The 17,685-nt window shown below is 40.0% G+C and overlaps 1 protein-coding gene across 1 annotated transcript; it reads right to left on the reverse strand.

The window, feature by feature from the left end:
- Nucleotides 1-2,796: 2,796 nt before the first annotated feature.
- Nucleotides 2,797-11,200, reverse strand: klhdc8a (kelch domain containing 8A). The gene is made up of 5 exons (XM_026932812.3): nt 10,774-11,200; nt 10,267-10,431; nt 9,812-10,030; nt 6,359-6,460; nt 2,797-6,261 (listed from the first exon to the last, which is right to left on the reverse strand). Exons 1-5 carry the CDS (start codon nt 11,147-11,149, stop codon nt 6,059-6,061), a joined length of 1,065 nt encoding a protein of 354 aa, XP_026788613.1. The 5' UTR covers nt 11,150-11,200; the 3' UTR covers nt 2,797-6,058.
- Between the last annotated feature and the right edge of the window lie 6,485 nt (nt 11,201-17,685).

The following is a 17,685-nucleotide window of genomic DNA, read 5'->3' on the forward strand; positions in this document are numbered from 1 at the left end:
AGAGGGAAATGACCCACTTTGCATAGGAGGTCAACGGACATCCAAGGATTAGGGACGTCACATGACCGGTTAAGTGCCCGAGTGGAAGGAGCCAGGAGGCACCGTGCACAGGAAGGCCTGGTTATAGAATAGCTTGACTACATGATGGCTAGCATTAACCGTGTCTTTAAAAAGGTACTTCAACCCCAGAGAGTGTCGCCTTGAATGCCCCCAAGAATTTCAGCTTTCTAGGCTTGGTGCAAGAAGCAACAGATTTACAAATGTGTATGCAACTAAATATGATACAAGTTTCTTCCATGTTTAATACATTTAACTAAAGGGAGTAGAATTATACACACTAAATCATTACATTAAATCTTTAGAATTGTATGGAAGGCAAACATGGTTAATTGATATTAAATTCTCAAATCAGAAGGTGTTGATTATTTTTCTATAAGAGTGTAGCTCAGACAGTAGTTCTGCAGTTTATTTAACATTTATGGAATGAGTCTTCAGTGTCAGCACTTTGTAAAGATTTTTTTTCTACAGGAAAGTCTTCAGGACAGAGGAGTTTGCACTTTCCAGTTTCTGGGTAACAGTAAAAGCTGCGTTTTTTGAGTGCGGCTGGTGAGAGAGTGACTGGTTATAGATGATTTTAGTATACTTTTCTTAGGGATGTTTCACAACATTAAATGTAACTATAAATGTTTAACAAGCACAATGTGTTGTTGATTAATAAATTAAAAAATTGCAGATGTTGGCAAATTTCTGTGGTTTAAGAGGAATAAAACACTTACAGATGTGCTGTTATTGGAAACTTTGGAGTAGCAAGAGTAACTCTGCTTCGCGTCAGGCCACATCACATCACCCCATTCCAACAGCATGCCTCTTATACCTGCAACCACTTGTCATGATAACCAAACAAAGCAACTGCAACTCTTGCTGCTCCCAGGAAGGTATTTAACTCAACCTCATGATAAAAACTCATCCACATCTTAACAGAGGAAATAGATATAGCCTTGCTCAGATTCTAGTGTTAGCCTAAAAATGTAAGACTAAAGAATGTACATTGCCAAGATAGTTCATAAAACTGGCCAGATCTCTTTTACTGAACAGTTATTTCATGGTGAGCTTCTATTTATGCCGAGGTAAACTGAATGATTTACAATGTGTAAGAAAAATGAAACTTGGTTATTACAATTATATTCTTTTCAAGAGTCCTACTAGATTTATGAACAAAGCCAGTAAAACCTGTTACACTGAGCTAAACGTTCATTCTTCTTGTAGCCTGAAAGCTTTTCTGTATGAGTCGCAAAATTGTGTCACACCTCCTAAATCACATAGAAATGTAACTCTTGAAAATGAGTTATTTTGCATATAGCCAAAACATGAGAAAAGATGCTACTGTTTTCCCCTTCCTTTATGCTTCATACTAATGGAATCACACGAGACATTAAACAGGGCAATGGACAAAATAATTCAGCTTCAACATCCACCACACATAATTGCTTTCGGCTTCACAGACATACTTTCAACTTGCCACTGGAAAAAAACGCACCATTAGTAAAAAAAACAAAAAAAACAAAAACAAAAACATGCCACTGATAAAAAACGCACCACTAGTAAAAAAAAAAAAAAAAATGCCACTTGTAAAAAAAAATTGCAAAAAAAGAAAAGCTGCAGGCTCAAGAACTTTGTAAATATATAAAAACAACTTTAGGTATGTTATTTGCATTGCTTCAACCAGTGGTGTAGAGATAGCTATAGTGTGTTTGAGGTTAAAAATTAGTCAGTGTAGTCAGTGGAGTGTTAACAAGATCACAAAGAATTTGAATTTGTCATAATATTAGATAAGCTGTATGTAACTGTTCAGATAACGCTGCCACAGAGACATGAGACACTGGCACATTAGAGTGTGTGTTTCCCACCCAGTGTAAACCACAGTATTCATCTGAGGGATTGAATCAGATGTGTTAAAAGAAATGCTGGCGTCTGACACCTCCTCACTAGCTAGTAGCACCGTAGCAGGATTTTGGAGCTGATGCACAACGTTATATCTGCACTCTAAAATGTGTGATTTGTACCACTGATGACTCCCTGACTAATTCAACAAATCCACAAAGAGGAATGTTACACTACTAAGAAGTAAAACATTTATTTAAATTAGAGCAATTATTTAAGTACAAGCAGACAAGAAGATTTAATTAGGGCTCCAGTTTGGTCCAATGTTAAGCTCTAATGCAGTACGATGGAAATGTAATGTCAGGAATTAAAGTAACGCACTGAAGAGAATGCTAATGCCACTACAGTCCATAGGTCAACAATATATTAAAAGCATCTTTGTTTTAAAATTGATCATCTTTGTTTTGAAATATTAAGTAATATATAATTGAGTGGCACCATGAAGCAGTGGGTAGTGTTGTTGCCTTATAGCTCCAGGGTCCCCAGTTTGATCCTGAGCTCTGGTTACTGTCTGTGTGGCATTTCGCATGTTGTCCCCGAGTCTGTGTGGGTTTCTTCAGGGTTGTCTGGTTTCCTCCCACCTCCCAAAAACATGCCAGGAGGTGGATTATGCTAAATTGCCCCTAAGCGTGAATGAGTGTGTGAATGTATTTGTGTCCCATCCAGGGTGTATTCCTGCCTCATGCCAATAGTTTCTGAGGTAAGTTCTGGATCACTATGACCCTGGCCAGGACAAGTCTGTTAATGAAGAATGAATAAATGAATGAATGAATGAATGAATATACACTATATAAAAAGTATGTGGACATCTGACCATCATACACATGTGGGTTTTACACAAACTTTTGCCACAAAGGTGGAGGCACACAGTTGTCTAGAATGTCTTTGTATGCTGTAGCATTACAATTTCCCTTCACTGGAACTAAGAGGCTGAAACCTGCTCCAGCATGACAATGCGCCTGTGCACAAAGCGAGCTCCATGAAGACATGGTGTGTGAAGGTTGGAGTGGAAGAACTCGAGTGTCCTGCACAGAGCCCTGACCTCAACCCCACTCAACACCTTTGGGATGACCTGGGAGGCTGACTGCACACTAGGGCTCATCGTCTGATACTAGTGCCCGAAGTCACTAATGCTCTTGTGGCTAAATGGGCAAATTGCCACAGCCATGCTCCTTCTCAGACGTGTGGAGGTTACTACAGCAGCAAAGGAGGGGCCAACTCCATATTAATGCCATGCTTTTGGAATGGGATGTTCAACAAGCACATATGAAGTAAACTATAATATCATCAAAAAATTAGAAACACATCCTATCATTAAGTAAGAGCATAAAGCTGAACGTCACTGCAAAAGCAATTACAAGTCATTAAAAGTATTGTGGCTAGTATTGACAGCTAGAAAATATTAAAGATAGTAGCCTTAATAAAAATAATAAAGCTTATTGGTTTTCAAAATGCCCCAAAAGCTTGTTATTCTCAGTTATGCCAGTCATTCCACTGTCCTTTACAAACAGGCTGAATAAAGCTGAGGCAGCAAAAATGAATGCAGCCACTCAAATGCTGTTGCTTTTGATTAAAGGTCTTACAGGACATTTTTTAACGTTTAATAATGTGCAACAGGTTAATTATTTATTTGCTGTACATATATGTGGTGAATTTATTATTGTGTTGCAACTGTATTTACTATACTATACAGTAGATGTCTTTAGACCTCCACCTATATATTTCTGTCATATATTTCCAAAAATATTCCTTCAGCTATTACATTTATCCTTTATTTACAAAAGATAAAATGTTGTTTGATCATGTTTGATAGTATTGCAGCACATTTACTGTGTAACAGTGCCACCAAGTGGTACATGACATAACTACACACTCAGGGCTATAATAAATCACTCCTCCATAATCTAGACATAATTTAATTAATCATAAAGCTCTCAAGACACACAGGCGCACATTCACAGCTTGAAGCCTTGCGTCAAAGGGTGGTGTTCTGTAAAGTTGCACTCTTGAGTTGGCCATCATCATATACACAGAGTTAAATACACTGTCTGTAAGCCCTGACGACTCAATCCGAAAAACATTAGGCAAGATGATCCTTATTTCAACCAGCTGCTCAGCTTGCGGCAAGTGGAACTCTGACTTCATTAAGATCTGGCTTCGGTGGCACTGCCTAATTAGAGCTAAACTGGCTCATACATCATCCTGAAGCTCATTTAGCTGACGAACGGCCTTATAAGTGTGCGCAGTAGTGTTTTTTAGCTGAGCTCCTGTAATGTAAGGCTGAGCGGGAGGGACACTGTAACCATGAGGCACTCGCCTCTGCAAAATGTACAAGGCAGGAAGAAAATCGATAAAGACAAATAAACCCCGTGGCTAGGACTTTGAAGTCTCCTCTCACTCACAGTAAAGTACTTTCCCTGCCAAGATTAAGCAGAGAGTGCCATGTACCTGATATGATTAAATCAAAGGAGACAAAAGTAAGGGCAGTGGAGGTCAAGTGAAGCCTTTACACAGCACAGGTTTCAAGATCCAGGTGAACATGCTGAAAATAAAAAAGTAAAGCAAGATTCAAAGGCTTGAATGAGCTATGTAGCTTGTTTAATGGCTGAAATGCAACGATGCAGTCCTTTCTACAAAATCTGTTTTGTTACATTGTGCTGGACTTTTATTGCTGTGGTTGTTTTACCGTAAAACAAATACTGACAGGAAATGTGAATTTTTCATCTGACTCATAACGGTGCATAATCGTTATTATGTCTCCCATAACACATTAAAAAAGCAGGTACCTTCATTCTTTACTAAGAGCAACACTTCAAATTCTGCATTTCAGTCCAAAACCTGGAATCATAAACACATTGGGCCTCGTTTATCAATCTGGATATGAACAAATTTACTCATAAATCCTATGCAGGTGCATTTAAACAAGAATTAATAAAAATCCAGTTAGCTGGGAAAAACATTTGTATCCCACGAAAGCTTCTTTTACACATACCCTGAACCTTGATTGGTCGGCTTCAAATCGTATAATTGGCAATGTACTACTGCAATTTTATTACATATATCGATTTAACTCATTTACTTCATTTGCACACAAATTTAATAAACATTTTGTGCAATTCAGTCATTAAATATTATTGACTTGAAAGAAAGCATAAATTAAGACAAACAAGACTAGCCATTTAATGAGGACAAAATTAACAGCGCCCTGTAACAGGAGGAAGAGTTAGTGTCTTCCTCTCAAGAGCGCCTTTGTGTCTTTGGTAGCTGATGCGCTGCAATGGCTGAGCTGCATTACTAGAAGATTTTGTGCACATCACGCTTAGATGGAGCTCTTTCAATGTTTAGTCACAATTTTGTCATTTTCATTTTCAAAACTTTTTAGTTTGACAATTTTTAGTTCGGTTTGGCCTATGAAATCATTTACACAACTTTACTAAAAGCCTGATAAATGAGGCCCATTATTACACAATCTATTATTATAAATTACCTGGCATGTCCCCCAGAGCTACTCTATGGATCAAACTGTGAGATAAATCTCCAACAAGCTATTCTGAAGCAGAAAATTTCTGAGAAACAGTCAGATATTCATACCCTAAGGAGCTCATTACAATACATCACAATTCACAAAGTGCAGGGTGACATAAAGACTAATTTGACTAGGCTACCTCAACGGTGCACCTGTTTTGTCTATAAACTTCACTTTGTGAGAGAGAAACAGAAAGAATTATCAAGGCCATAGTCGGGAGTACAAATCTACAGCAATAGCAATCTGACTGTTTTAAGTAAAGCTACAAAAATACCCTGCAAATATCTCAGAAGACACTTTCTTTAGAATAACACAGAATCCAATACTTAGTCACTTTAAAATACATGACGTAGATAATATAAATTACACTCTCACATGCTTGTCTACAGTATTCAGATTGACAAGTGGATTGTCTTTTGCCCTGTGTGTGTGTGTGTGCTGTAGAATAGAACAATGAGAGAGCTATAGCTGGAGACTTTGTGCTTTGGATTTGATTTTATATAATTTTCCTATCAAAGACTCTAAAACAGGCAAGCGTGTTTAGCAGTCTACTGTCATGATGAAGGCAAATTTTCTCAGGCTACAGAGCGGCTAAACAACCTCTTCCTCCTTCACGTAAAGAATCTCATGGGCGGAGCTCGGGATTTGATTGACACCCCCCACCACCAACAGGCGGTCACGGATCATGATGCTGGAGGCGGAGCAGCGAGGAGTTGCCATGGGAGCCAGACTCTCCCATTTTCTTTTTTCAGGATGGAAAGCCTCGACAGTATCCAGCACCGAGGGCTGATGACCTACAGGTGAGCAAACAGGTAACAAAGACAATATACAGGCTTACAGCTCTTGATGAATGTGAAGTCATTATAGGTGGTGTGTTTCTTGGAAACATACCCAGTCCACCAGCAACAACCATTCTTCCTCGTACGATGGCTGCCACAAAGTCTGCCCGCTTCGTCTTCATGGAAACGGTTTCTTCAGACTTCAACCAAGATCCTGTAGCAAATATTTACACATCCATTTACTCCAATGAGTAATGAGTACAAAGTAAAACCTCCACCCTGAATAATTAACAAAATTTTGTATTTTGTAATGAAATTCTGAATTCTAGTTTAATCTTCTTTGTTGTTCTATTGTTCAATTTTCACTTTTTGGTTACCATTTTTCCTATATTACCCATAATGCTGTGTGACTGCCTGCAGATAGTGGTGCAGTGGGATTTACCTCTGCTTCATCTCTACCTAAAGAGAATGATGCAGCGGTGCTTTAGTCCTTTACTCTGTCCAGCTCTCTCACCTCCTCATCTGTACACTCTGCCCACAGATCAGCTTCCAAAGCTTCAACTTTCACGCTAATACCACCATCAATGCCACTGCGCTCATCATCTCGTACATCGAGTCTCTGAATATGCAAATGTAGAAAAATTGGAGTTTGTGTGCAAACTCGTGAAGCAGCTCAAGATTAGACTTAGAAGAAGTTGTCTATGATTATATCTGACAGAATGGATTTCATTTCCTATAATAGTCACTGTAAGGACAAGTTTGCAATAAAGCACTGAGCCAGAACACTTTGAGGAGGAAGAGCTGAGATTCTCAATCCTCTGCAAGTAAGACATTAAACATTAGTTTGGCATATTATTTACACTCCACATTATAGCTGGCTGCCAAAAAAGCAATGCTGCCATCCAGAAGAAGATTATTGGATAGATGCCAGAGCCTAAAGCCATTTCTTCTTTGTCTCTAATGCTGCAATAGCTTTCTTCTTCATGCTGGCTTGCATGTGTAGCTGCAATAAAGCAATCCCAGGCCTAATGACTTTCCCACATCAGTTATTAATCTGAAGTGAGAGAAAGCCAAGCTTTGCTCTTTAGGATGGCTCCCTCAGCCAATAGTCCCTATTTGCTTTTTGAGTAAATTAATCAGTATGGCCTGGGTGGTTGATTTTTGCCTTGGCTACCTGACTTGACTGAAAAATGGGGAGTTTAGCAACTTTGTACTACATATTGATTGATTCTTGGCAGGCTTTTTACACGGTGGCTAGCCAAAATCCTGAGATTTGTTTTTTTTGGGGGTGGGAGAAGGTAATCTCACTTAATGTCTCTCAAATCAATTCCAAGAACCATAAAAATAGTTCAAAACAGTTTAATACACAGCTCTATATAGCATTAAAATGGCTTTGTAATAAATCATTTTAATAAATAAATAAATAAATAAATAAGTTTATCTTGCTTATCAAGTGTCATTTTCCTGAAATCTCCATGCCAGGCTGCTTGAAGACAGTGGAACAGATGGACTCGATGAGGATGAACTAAAAAGAGCAACAGCTCTGTAAATAAGGAATTGCCATCTGGTTCTGAATAGCGTTGTTGCATCACCCTCCTGCTATGCACACCCAGATCTTATCGATCTTATAGGCGGGTAATATTAGATTGGGAGATTTATTATTTTATTGCCTCTTTTAGTTCTCAGCCAAGGGAAATTAGATATCAAGGCGTAATCTCCCAGATTCCCTCTGAGCACGCCTCCAACACCTGTTGAGTGACACACGCTGCAGTAATGGAATAATTAAAAAAAAGATAAATGATTTATTACTGCAGTGTGTGCAATGAGCAGAGGGTTTAACAATGACCCACCGCCTTCGCCTACCCAAGATACTAGGCACCTTCGGGGCTACAAAGGAAAAAAAAAAAATACTATTATGCGATTTTTCTGCTCGGTGAGCCTGATTAGGAATGATCACATTTGAACGGAAACAGTAGAGGGCAAAAGCAAGCAGCAAGTACCTGCAGAGAAATCAATAACTCATTTCAGCTAGCCTTACATTTTGTCACACCTTTTTTCTTCCCATCATTTTTTTTTTTTAGCTTTTTTCCCTGGAGCTAATGTGAATCAAAATCGAACAGAAAATGGCAGTTATCTCTGAATGCGAATAAAGTTGTGCAGTATAATGATCCTTCAGTTCTGTGTGCTGTTCGATTTTGAAAAATTACCTTCTTCTGGCTGAAAAATGAGTTCTGCCAGAAAAAAAGATTTTCTTCGGTAAATACGTACTTTCACAAAATGTATTTTGTCATAGTTCTTACCTACAGTGCATTTTTAAGTGGATTATACATTATATACATATGATGTAGATACTATATGTAGAATATTCTTCACGTATACAGTCTGTTAATAAGGTGTTTTAGGGCCACCACAAGCCACTAGAATAGCTTCAGTGAACCTTAACATAGATTTTACAATTCTCTGGAACTATACTGGAGCAATGAACACTGCTTTTCCAAAAGATATTCCCTCAGTTGGTGTTTTGATGATGGTGGTGGACAGCACTAACACTTGGCTCAAAAATCTCCCATACGTGTTCAATTGGGTTTAAATATGGTGAGTTTGAGGGTCATAGCATATGATTTACTCCATTTACATCCTCATTAAATCATTCAGTGAGCCCTCTGGATGGGGTGATCGCATATGTTAGAAATGTTTCATTATAGGATCAGGAAGGACTGGAAGGATTGATTTGCAGTGACTTTTCCATCCACATGCAGAGGAATATTATACTGGGGTTGCAGTGCTTGAACTCCTCATTACAAAGATGAATGTACAACCATAGGCAATGGATTGCAGTGAAAAAAAAGGCACAAGGTCAACTAAGTCATCCTTCACCATATTTGTGCATGTACAACAACAGTACAGCTTCAAAGACTTGTAGAATCGATGCCAAGGTGCACTGAAGCTGTCATGCTGGCCCAACACCTTGATAACACACTTTATCATGGCTTTTCCTTTAATTTCTCATCACTCAACCCCATTGTCATGCAATCTCCGTATAACTACACCAAAAGGGTGGCTGCTTCTCTGACTAATCCCCTCTATACACGGTCACTGACTTTTGGTGGATGGCCTCCACTAGGCAGACTCACGGATTTATTGGCACTCTTCATGGCATGTTCAAGTTCGGGAATTTTTTTTTTTTGACAAACTTTATTGATATTATTTTGAAAGTTTGCTGATCTTCATGATGATGATTATTTAGATACGTTCTCCAACAAACTCTCAGGCCACCCAGGAGCAGGTGTACTCATACTGACACTTTCATTCCACACAGTTGGACTCCATTCAAGTAGTTATGTAGTTATTAACTTTGGGGTTTCACGTCAGTGGGGGAGAATACTTAAGCAATGACAACTTGTACTTGTAAATACTTTTATTTGTAAATTATTTTTCAAACCATAATGGCTGTTTGTGTAGTTAATTCCAAATAAGTCTAATTCAGTTCCAGCTTGGAACACTACACAATACAGAAAAGTGCATTTACAGAGGGTGAATACTTATGATATTCATAATATCATACCCTGGTTGGTGTCAAAGATGCTGACATTCTTGGTGAACTTGGAGCTCTGATGGATACCTCCTTGACGAAGACCTCCCAGCCAGCAGAGGCGCCCTGTGTTGTCCCACAGCACCCCGGAATAGGATCTCTTACAAGGCATGCTGGGTAACGAAGACCAGGTGCGGCTGTCCATGTCAAAAACTTCAAATGCTTTTACCAAACGCTTGCATTGACGCCCACCTGGGGGGGAGAAAATTTTTCAGTGAAATAGGTTGACAGGCAGAAGGGGATTCACACACACATACACACACACACACACACAAATGAGAACAGCCTTGAAATGTTCTGACAGATGGAGAGAGGCGTATAAACGCACACACACACACACACACACACAAAAGTCTCTGAAATGCTCTGACAGTTATAAAGTTGCACACACACGCGCAAACACGCACACACACATACACACACACAACCTGCTACATATATCTTGGATCCCTGAAGGCAGATGCTAGCATCGTAGCGAGGGGTGGGCATGGGTGGCAGAAGGGCCCAGACGTCCTTGCGAAGGTCGTACTGCTGGAGAACGCTTCTGGGCAGCAGGTCTGCTCCCATTCCACCAACAGCAAAGGCTCTGCCGTCTGATTACATACAAACACAGAGGAACGTTCACCTTCCTGCATGTGTCTAGAAAAACAAACTCTTACGCCTAACTGGAGTGTGTGATTTGGGTGAATGAAATCTGACCTGTATACATAATCAGTTATTTTTGTTGTCTTTTTCAGAATAAAAACATGACATATTGAAGATAAAATTTAAATTAAAAGATAAACATACTATTTAAATGATTAAATGGTTATCAGTTCTTAATTTAAAACAGTCTATGAACTTTTTTTAGAAGTGGGTCTAATGTTTTACGAAATGTTATTTTAAAAAAAGACACTGATTTATTTATTCATATCACCAAAAATGCTAAAAACAACCTTTAACAGTAATAGCAAGCCCCATCAGCTCCTCCCTCAGCGAACTCCTCTTCCTCCACTTGCCCTCCTCCGTGTTGTACACCTCCACAGCTTTGAGAGGGTGCTGCTCCTTGCCTACGCCTCCCACTACGAGAAGCTGCTTGCCTAACACTGCTACGGCGGCGCCCGCTCTGGCCGTGGGCATCGGGGGCAGGCTCACCCACTGGTCCACCTCTGGGCAGTAGAGCTCCATGCAGGTGGTGGCTCGTCCGGTGGCATCACAGCCCCCCAGCATGTATAGCTGACCTCCGACTTCGGCCAGAGAGTGATACACGCGCCCACTTGAGAGGCGTGCCAGGTTCTGCCAGTGGAACTCGTGAGCCGCGGGCACCGCCATTGCCCCGACCGACCACTTCCTTGGTGTTCTAAAGGGGTCGATTTGAAAAGACAGTGGTCATTAGGAAGGTTGTGCTTATTACAACCCTGCTGATGTGCTGAACTCCGCTATGAACTCTGGGGTGGACAAATCATAAATTCATTAGCTAGCCTGCCGGGCAGGTAAAACCTCGATTTTGGTTGTCTGGAAACCTAAGTGACCAGGCTAAAAAAATTGAAGCTAAAATAATGTAACAACATATGGCCAGCTAGTTAGCTAGTTAACACTGATCACAAAACGATCATGTATAAAATTATTATCCTCTTCTAACAAAGTTCAAACGTTGGCCAGCATTTCGGCTATGAGCTGTAGTGTTCTGTCTTTGTATCACACTTAAAAGATATTTGAGTCGGCTAGTGCCTTTATCTTCTCTCAGTATGTTTAACCATGAGGAGAGTTATATATTATATAAGCTTTGCATCCATTTATGATTTGTCATTCCCTGCATACACACATAACTTTATTTAAATGTAGCCAACAATAGCTGAAGAAAAAAAACTGAACACACACACAAACACAAAAAAATGAATACAAAATAAAAAACTAGTTATTCAATGTCCATTACAGTGATAATAACTATCATGTTTAGAGAACTTATTAAATGTCTCTAGCCTATGGAAAAATAGGTAAGCGCATGAAATTAAATTTATTCCCATTTATTCTAAACAAACCTCCCATCATTTTAAGCCGTACTGTAAAAACTACAACATAACGGCATGTTACTACTCATTCACTTCATGCCTCAGTATGACTGAATCATTTCACTACTCAGCCTACTCTTCTGACCCTCTTCAAATGATATTCATGCAGGAGTATTTTTTTTTTACTCCTATTTTTATCAGACCAGACAGAGAAAGAGAGAGAGAAACGGAGCGAGAGAAATAGCGCTCCATTTGGAACAGCACGGCTGTTGATGCAATCGATTTTTGCACGACCGTTCTGCTGTGGCTCTCCTCAGCTGTGTACACAATTAGCTTGAAGTGGGTTGTTGTAGCACAGCTTAGCATCCCATCAGTAACCAAGCAACCACCTTTCTCACTTCCCCCCATCTGTTTCATTCCCTATCTTGCACCAAGCAACAACTCCCTTGTTTTTTTCCCCCCACTTACAAGGACACCTACAAGGAGAGGCATCAAAGGAATACACTAATTCCACCGAGGCCTTCGTCGAAGCAGCATCGTACAGCATCATGGATTTCTCATTACACTGACACTTCATTTCACCAGAGACCTGCGCTTGGTTAGCATGACACGGCACTGGGTTTTGGCACTCATCAAAGTCAAACCTAATTAATATTGGATGCTGTGTTAAGCTCTAAACCCTACTGTGGCACCGAAACAGCTTCAAAGGGCTTGGGTACGTGCTAACACATGAGACAAACATCCAAACAACAAAAAGTCCTGCGTCATTCTTTGCCTTTTAGGCAGATGGTGGCTCCCTGACCGGATGACTCGCTGAAAAACTTGATTACCAAAACCGTTTTTGGCAGGCGTCTTTGCATCATAAGGCATCTAATTGTACTGTAATAATGATTTGACTGGTTTACTCCAGGTGGAAGGCTCCAGGTCTCTGGTGATGGAGTGTTAAGTACGTATAGACTCCTGAAAGTGCTGAGCACTTAATCAAGCTCAATCATGCTGTAAATGTGGTGGACTCTCTCTCTCTCTCTCTCTCTCTCTCTCCCATTTTAACTCTATCACAGGAAGACTTGCTATATTCATTTTCTAATGTCGCCCCTTGGAGGTCCAATAGCTGACAGGATCCAAAGCTTTTAATATGGTCTTAAACGAAAGTCATTTTAAACCATGGACACTCTTCCAATTAACTGTGAAAGTCAAGACGATCGTTTTGGAACCTCTCACAGGGCGGCTTATCAATGAAGGATAAAATATATAATGTGAACAGTGAAGAATACTTTCTGCAAGGGTATTCTGAGGCATGGCTCGCTCCCCAAGGCCTTCGCGTTGAAATCCCAGCCATCCACTCTGGGCATTTACTATCTCCCTGATCGTTTAAAGGCAAGCTGTCACGTTCCATCCGCCAGGAGACAGCAACATAAAAGCAAGCTCAAGGAAAGAGACATTTCTCCAGACGCCTTTTCTCGCCTCCCCCCGAATGATGCAGAGGTGGGTTGCCATAGAAACAATAGAAGAAGATGCACAGGTCTCATTTTTTACCCATTCTTTCTTCGAAATAGAAGACATGGATAGTTTACTTTTAATAATAGTTTAACAAATAAATAAGGACTGCTTCTTTTGTTTTTTCTCTCCTTCAACTCGTGGCAGGAGTTTTCTAGTTAACGAAGCAAGTGGCTTTCTTCTGGCATGCCTCGCAAAGCACATTAATTCTCCAATCTGTAACTGATTTGCTTCGCTACTTCTCTCCCTGTCTTTTTTTAATTAACTGCTTGAACAGCTTGAGATCAACTGTAGGCCTATAAGCGCCCACGGCCGTCATTTACAATCCGCATGCTCCGCTTTCAAACTTTCAATTAGTTAGTCTCTCTCTTTTCTCTTTAACTTAGAACTAACTTTGGGACTAATTTCATCCTTTAGTTGAGCTATTAGCTCAGTATGATCCAGTGGGTTTTAGTTGAATGCTGCTTTTGTCATCCTTTCCTCCAGGCCCACGGCGGCACAGCGGGTATCTGTTTTATTGACTTCCATTTAATTAGCATCCCAGTTCTCAAATGCTGCTTAGTCTCAAAATCACACGTGCGCACTTTCTTTCTCAATCAGCACTGCAGCGGGTTTTATTGGTTTATCTCTGTAGCGTTTATGTGGTTCTGGGGGAATCCTCTTTAGCCTGATGGTTTTCGCAGTATCTGACTTCCATATTTCTTCCATTTTCTGTGTCCTAAATGTCTCCTGTAAATCTGCTCCAGCCTGAAGTCCCTTATTATAGTGCTGGCTGCTGATGTTGCATCAGTGGAGAACTTGAGGCACTGTATTTTTTGTACAATTTTATATTAATTCTAGACCTGCCAACCATGAAGAAGGAAAATGTGCAGTGCCTCATGTAGACAGAAACACAGCAGTAAACAGTAAAAAACATTGAAAATGTTTCTTTTTACAAAGTGCTTGTATAATGTCCTTTGGAGAAACCAAGAAATGGTTCCACGAGGCTTTTTTTTTTTAAATCACTAATTATCATTAGACTACCATTAAAATTATTTGTAAAAGTTCAGAGTAGGCCTATTTATTCTGTTGGTCTATTCTTTTTCAGCCTATTTTCTCTGTTTTTGACCATTTTCAGCAAAAATTCTCTGCATAATGGACAATAAAAAAAAAAGTAAGATCAGAATAATAATAGATCAGAATCTCAGCTTTCATTTCTTGATATTTACATCTAGACATGTTAAACAACTTAGAACATGGCACCTTTGGTGGCAGACCACCCAATTTTTAGGTGAGCAAAAGTATGGGAACAGATAGTCTTAACGTAAATTAAAGTAATTTGGTTTTGGTTGCATATCCTTTGCTTGCAATAACTGCATCAAGCCGGCGACCCACTGAAATCACCAAACTGCATTGCATTCTTCTTTTGTGATGCTTTTCCATGCTTGTCCCACAGCTTCTTTCAGCTTCGGTCTTGTCCTCAGGAGGTGAAATAGTGCTCTATTGGGTTAAGGTCTGGTGATTGACTTGGCCAGTGTAAAACCTTCCACTTTTTTCCCCTGATGAAGTACTTTGTTTTGTTGGCAGTGTGTTTTGGGCCGTTGTCTTACTGTATGATGAAGTTCCTCCCAATTAGATGGGACGCATTTCTCTGTAAATGTCGTCAGAATGTTTCTGTAGACTTCTGAATTGATTCTGCTGCTACCATCATGAGTTACATCATCAATAAAGATTAGTGAGCCTGCTCCAGAAGCAGCCATGCATGCCCAAGCCATGACACTACCTCCACCGTGCTTGACCAGTGAGCTTGTATGTTTTGGATCTTGAGCAGATTCTTTCATTCTTTACACCTTGGCCTTTTCATCACTTTGGTAGAGATTAATCTTGGCTCCAGCATGTTTGTGGCTCATCTGTGTATTTCTTTGCAAATTCCAATCTGGCCTTCTGAATCTTACTGCTGATGAGTTGTTTGCATCTTGTGGTATGGCCTCTATATTTCTGCTCTCGAAGTCTTCTTCAAATGGTGTATTGTGATAACTTCACCCCTGCCCTGTGCAGGCTGCTGGTGATGTCACTGACTGTTATTTTTGGGTTTTTCTTCTCAGCTCTCACAATGATTCTGTCATCAACTGCTTTTGTTTTCCTTGGCTGTTCCAATACTTTCGGAGGGGACTGTATATATTAATGTCTAATGTTAGCTAACTCAAATATACACCGATAGATTTATTATACAGATTTATTTCACAGGAATAACCACAAAACATTCTCTAATTGCCTCGACAGAAAGCAAGGGCACCAGCCAAAGTATTACAAATGTGAGATATGAGAAAGGGCAGGGCTTGCAGGGCATCAGCTAATATCAGTGAGTCCAAAACACCTACGAACTGTTAATCATTGCAGATTCATGTGTTGAGTGGCTCATCTGCTATTTTTAGTATCTGTTACTTTTGTCAGATTTATTGTGGGAGAAAAAAGAAGACTGCTTTTTTTTTAACTCACACTTGTGACTGGCGCATGAGTGGGTCTCCTATGCAAAGTTGGTAGGTCTGTAATTCATATATGCCTCTACTGGCAAGTTTTTATTTATATGGACAATGTAGATATTCACCGACAAAGCAGTAAATATGTGAGAGCTTCATTGTGCTCTGCCAGAGGGTGATGAGTTCTTTGTTTCCATTCTCCAAAGGAAGCAATGACTTGATTAAGAGGAGCCCATATTCACAGTGAGCTTGACATATTGATTTTCTTGCCGCAACACCTGCTAATGTGACAGAATATCGGTACCATACTGAAATGTGATTCTTTTTATTGCAGACGGATAAATGAACAATCAGCAGAGCATGTGAACCCCGAGACCTACAAATCTCACCTCTGTGTCAGCACAGTGATGATCAAATTGGATCTCCACATGTCGAAATTGTGTCATGACCCAATTACACTCAAGATGTTGTCTCAAGTCTGCACCTCCTCCCTTTTCTGCAGAGTGAAGCACTTTGATATTACAGAGCAAAGGCTCCTTCTGCGGACGCTCTCTCTAGTTCAGGGTCGGCGACGGTTGTAGCAGAGACGATCATTTCCATAGCAACCCTGAATTCATCTCACGGGTGCACATACAAATGAGCCTGCGCGCTGTTTGAAATTTCATTACTGTTGTTCTTCTTCGTTTTTCTTTTGAAGTGTAGGTGCGGCGGGCCATTCTCTGTGCTCGACTACTTTTCAATTTTGCAAGGATTGCATGGGTATGATATTAAATATTCACAAGATCACCAGGCAAAAACGCTGTGTGTAGGCGAGACCTCGGGCCGTCTGTTACCAAAACAAACCCAGCTTGCTGAATGCTGGAGACAATTAGCCGACTAGCACTACTCACTCCAAAAAAATAAAAAAATAAAAAAAGGGAAGCGCCTGCAAAAGTTTAATATAAACACAATCCCCTCTAAGCAGGATAAATTAGTATGCATGAGCTCAATATTTCAGGCTAATCGGATGTTTTGCAGGAAGTAAGCCTGTAATTTCTGGAATTTAATTTGGGGACTTCACTGGTTTGATTAAATGTGCAAACAACATCTGGACAAGTACTAAACAAGGTCTCATTTCTGATAAAACGTAAGATATTTCCCTAAGCCAAATATGGTTTTAAATTTTCACTGTATGATAAACAAGTCTAAAAATATCATGATTTCATCATACACTATATGGCCAAAAGTTTGTGGACACCTGAACATTACATTCATGTGCTTGTTGAACTTCCCATTCCAGATTTATTCCCCCTTTACTGTTATAATGAGCTCCACTCTTCTGGGAATGGCTTTCCACTAGACTTTGGAGCGTGGCTGTGGGGATTTGTGTTCATTCAGCTACAAGAACATTAGTGAGGTCAGGCGCTGATGTTGGGTGAGGAGGCCTGGGGTGCAGATGAAGATCCAGTTCATTACAAAGGTGAAACTGCAATGCTACAGCATACAAAGACATTCTATACAATTGTGTGTGAAGTTTGTGGCAACAGTTTGAGGAAGAACCACATATGGTCAGGTATCCACAAACTTTTTGCCATATAGTGTATTTATCAGAATGATTTTTCAAAAAAACAAAGAAAATCTCTTACATTGTCAGTATATCACGTTGTTGTTATAAGCAGTGTTTCTGTGTCTTCTGTGTATTGGATAGCCGTCATGTATCATAAAGTTATGACTACGCTCAGAGCGGCAGCAGAGGTAGCAGTGTAACATGTTTACAACAGTAACAGATTACTCAGCCAAAGGAGTTTCAGTGCAGTCGCGTCCCTGGCGCTGAGAAATGGAGGTTGCTGTAGTGTGATTTAGGACGAGTCCAGTGAAAGGGGGTTGCTATTTAACATCGGAGGACACAAGTACAACTTAT

Source organism: Pangasianodon hypophthalmus, chromosome 20 (genome assembly GCF_027358585.1).
Source record: "Pangasianodon hypophthalmus isolate fPanHyp1 chromosome 20, fPanHyp1.pri, whole genome shotgun sequence".
Classification (NCBI taxonomy): domain Eukaryota; kingdom Metazoa; phylum Chordata; class Actinopteri; order Siluriformes; family Pangasiidae; genus Pangasianodon; species Pangasianodon hypophthalmus.

Bases quoted from the DNA above. Each gene is read 5' to 3' on its own strand.
- klhdc8a (XM_026932812.3), bottom strand. From the start codon at position 11,149: ATGGCGGTGCCCGCGGCTCACGAGTTCCACTGGCAGAACCTGGCACGC. The intron at 10,031-10,266 runs GTTGTGTGTGTG...TCTCCCCCCCAG, and splicing joins ATCCAAGATATATGTAGCAG to GTGGGCGTCAATGCAAGCGT. The intron at 6,461-9,811 runs GTATGATATTAT...TATTTGCTACAG, and splicing joins CATCTTTGACACCAACCAGG to GATCTTGGTTGAAGTCTGAA.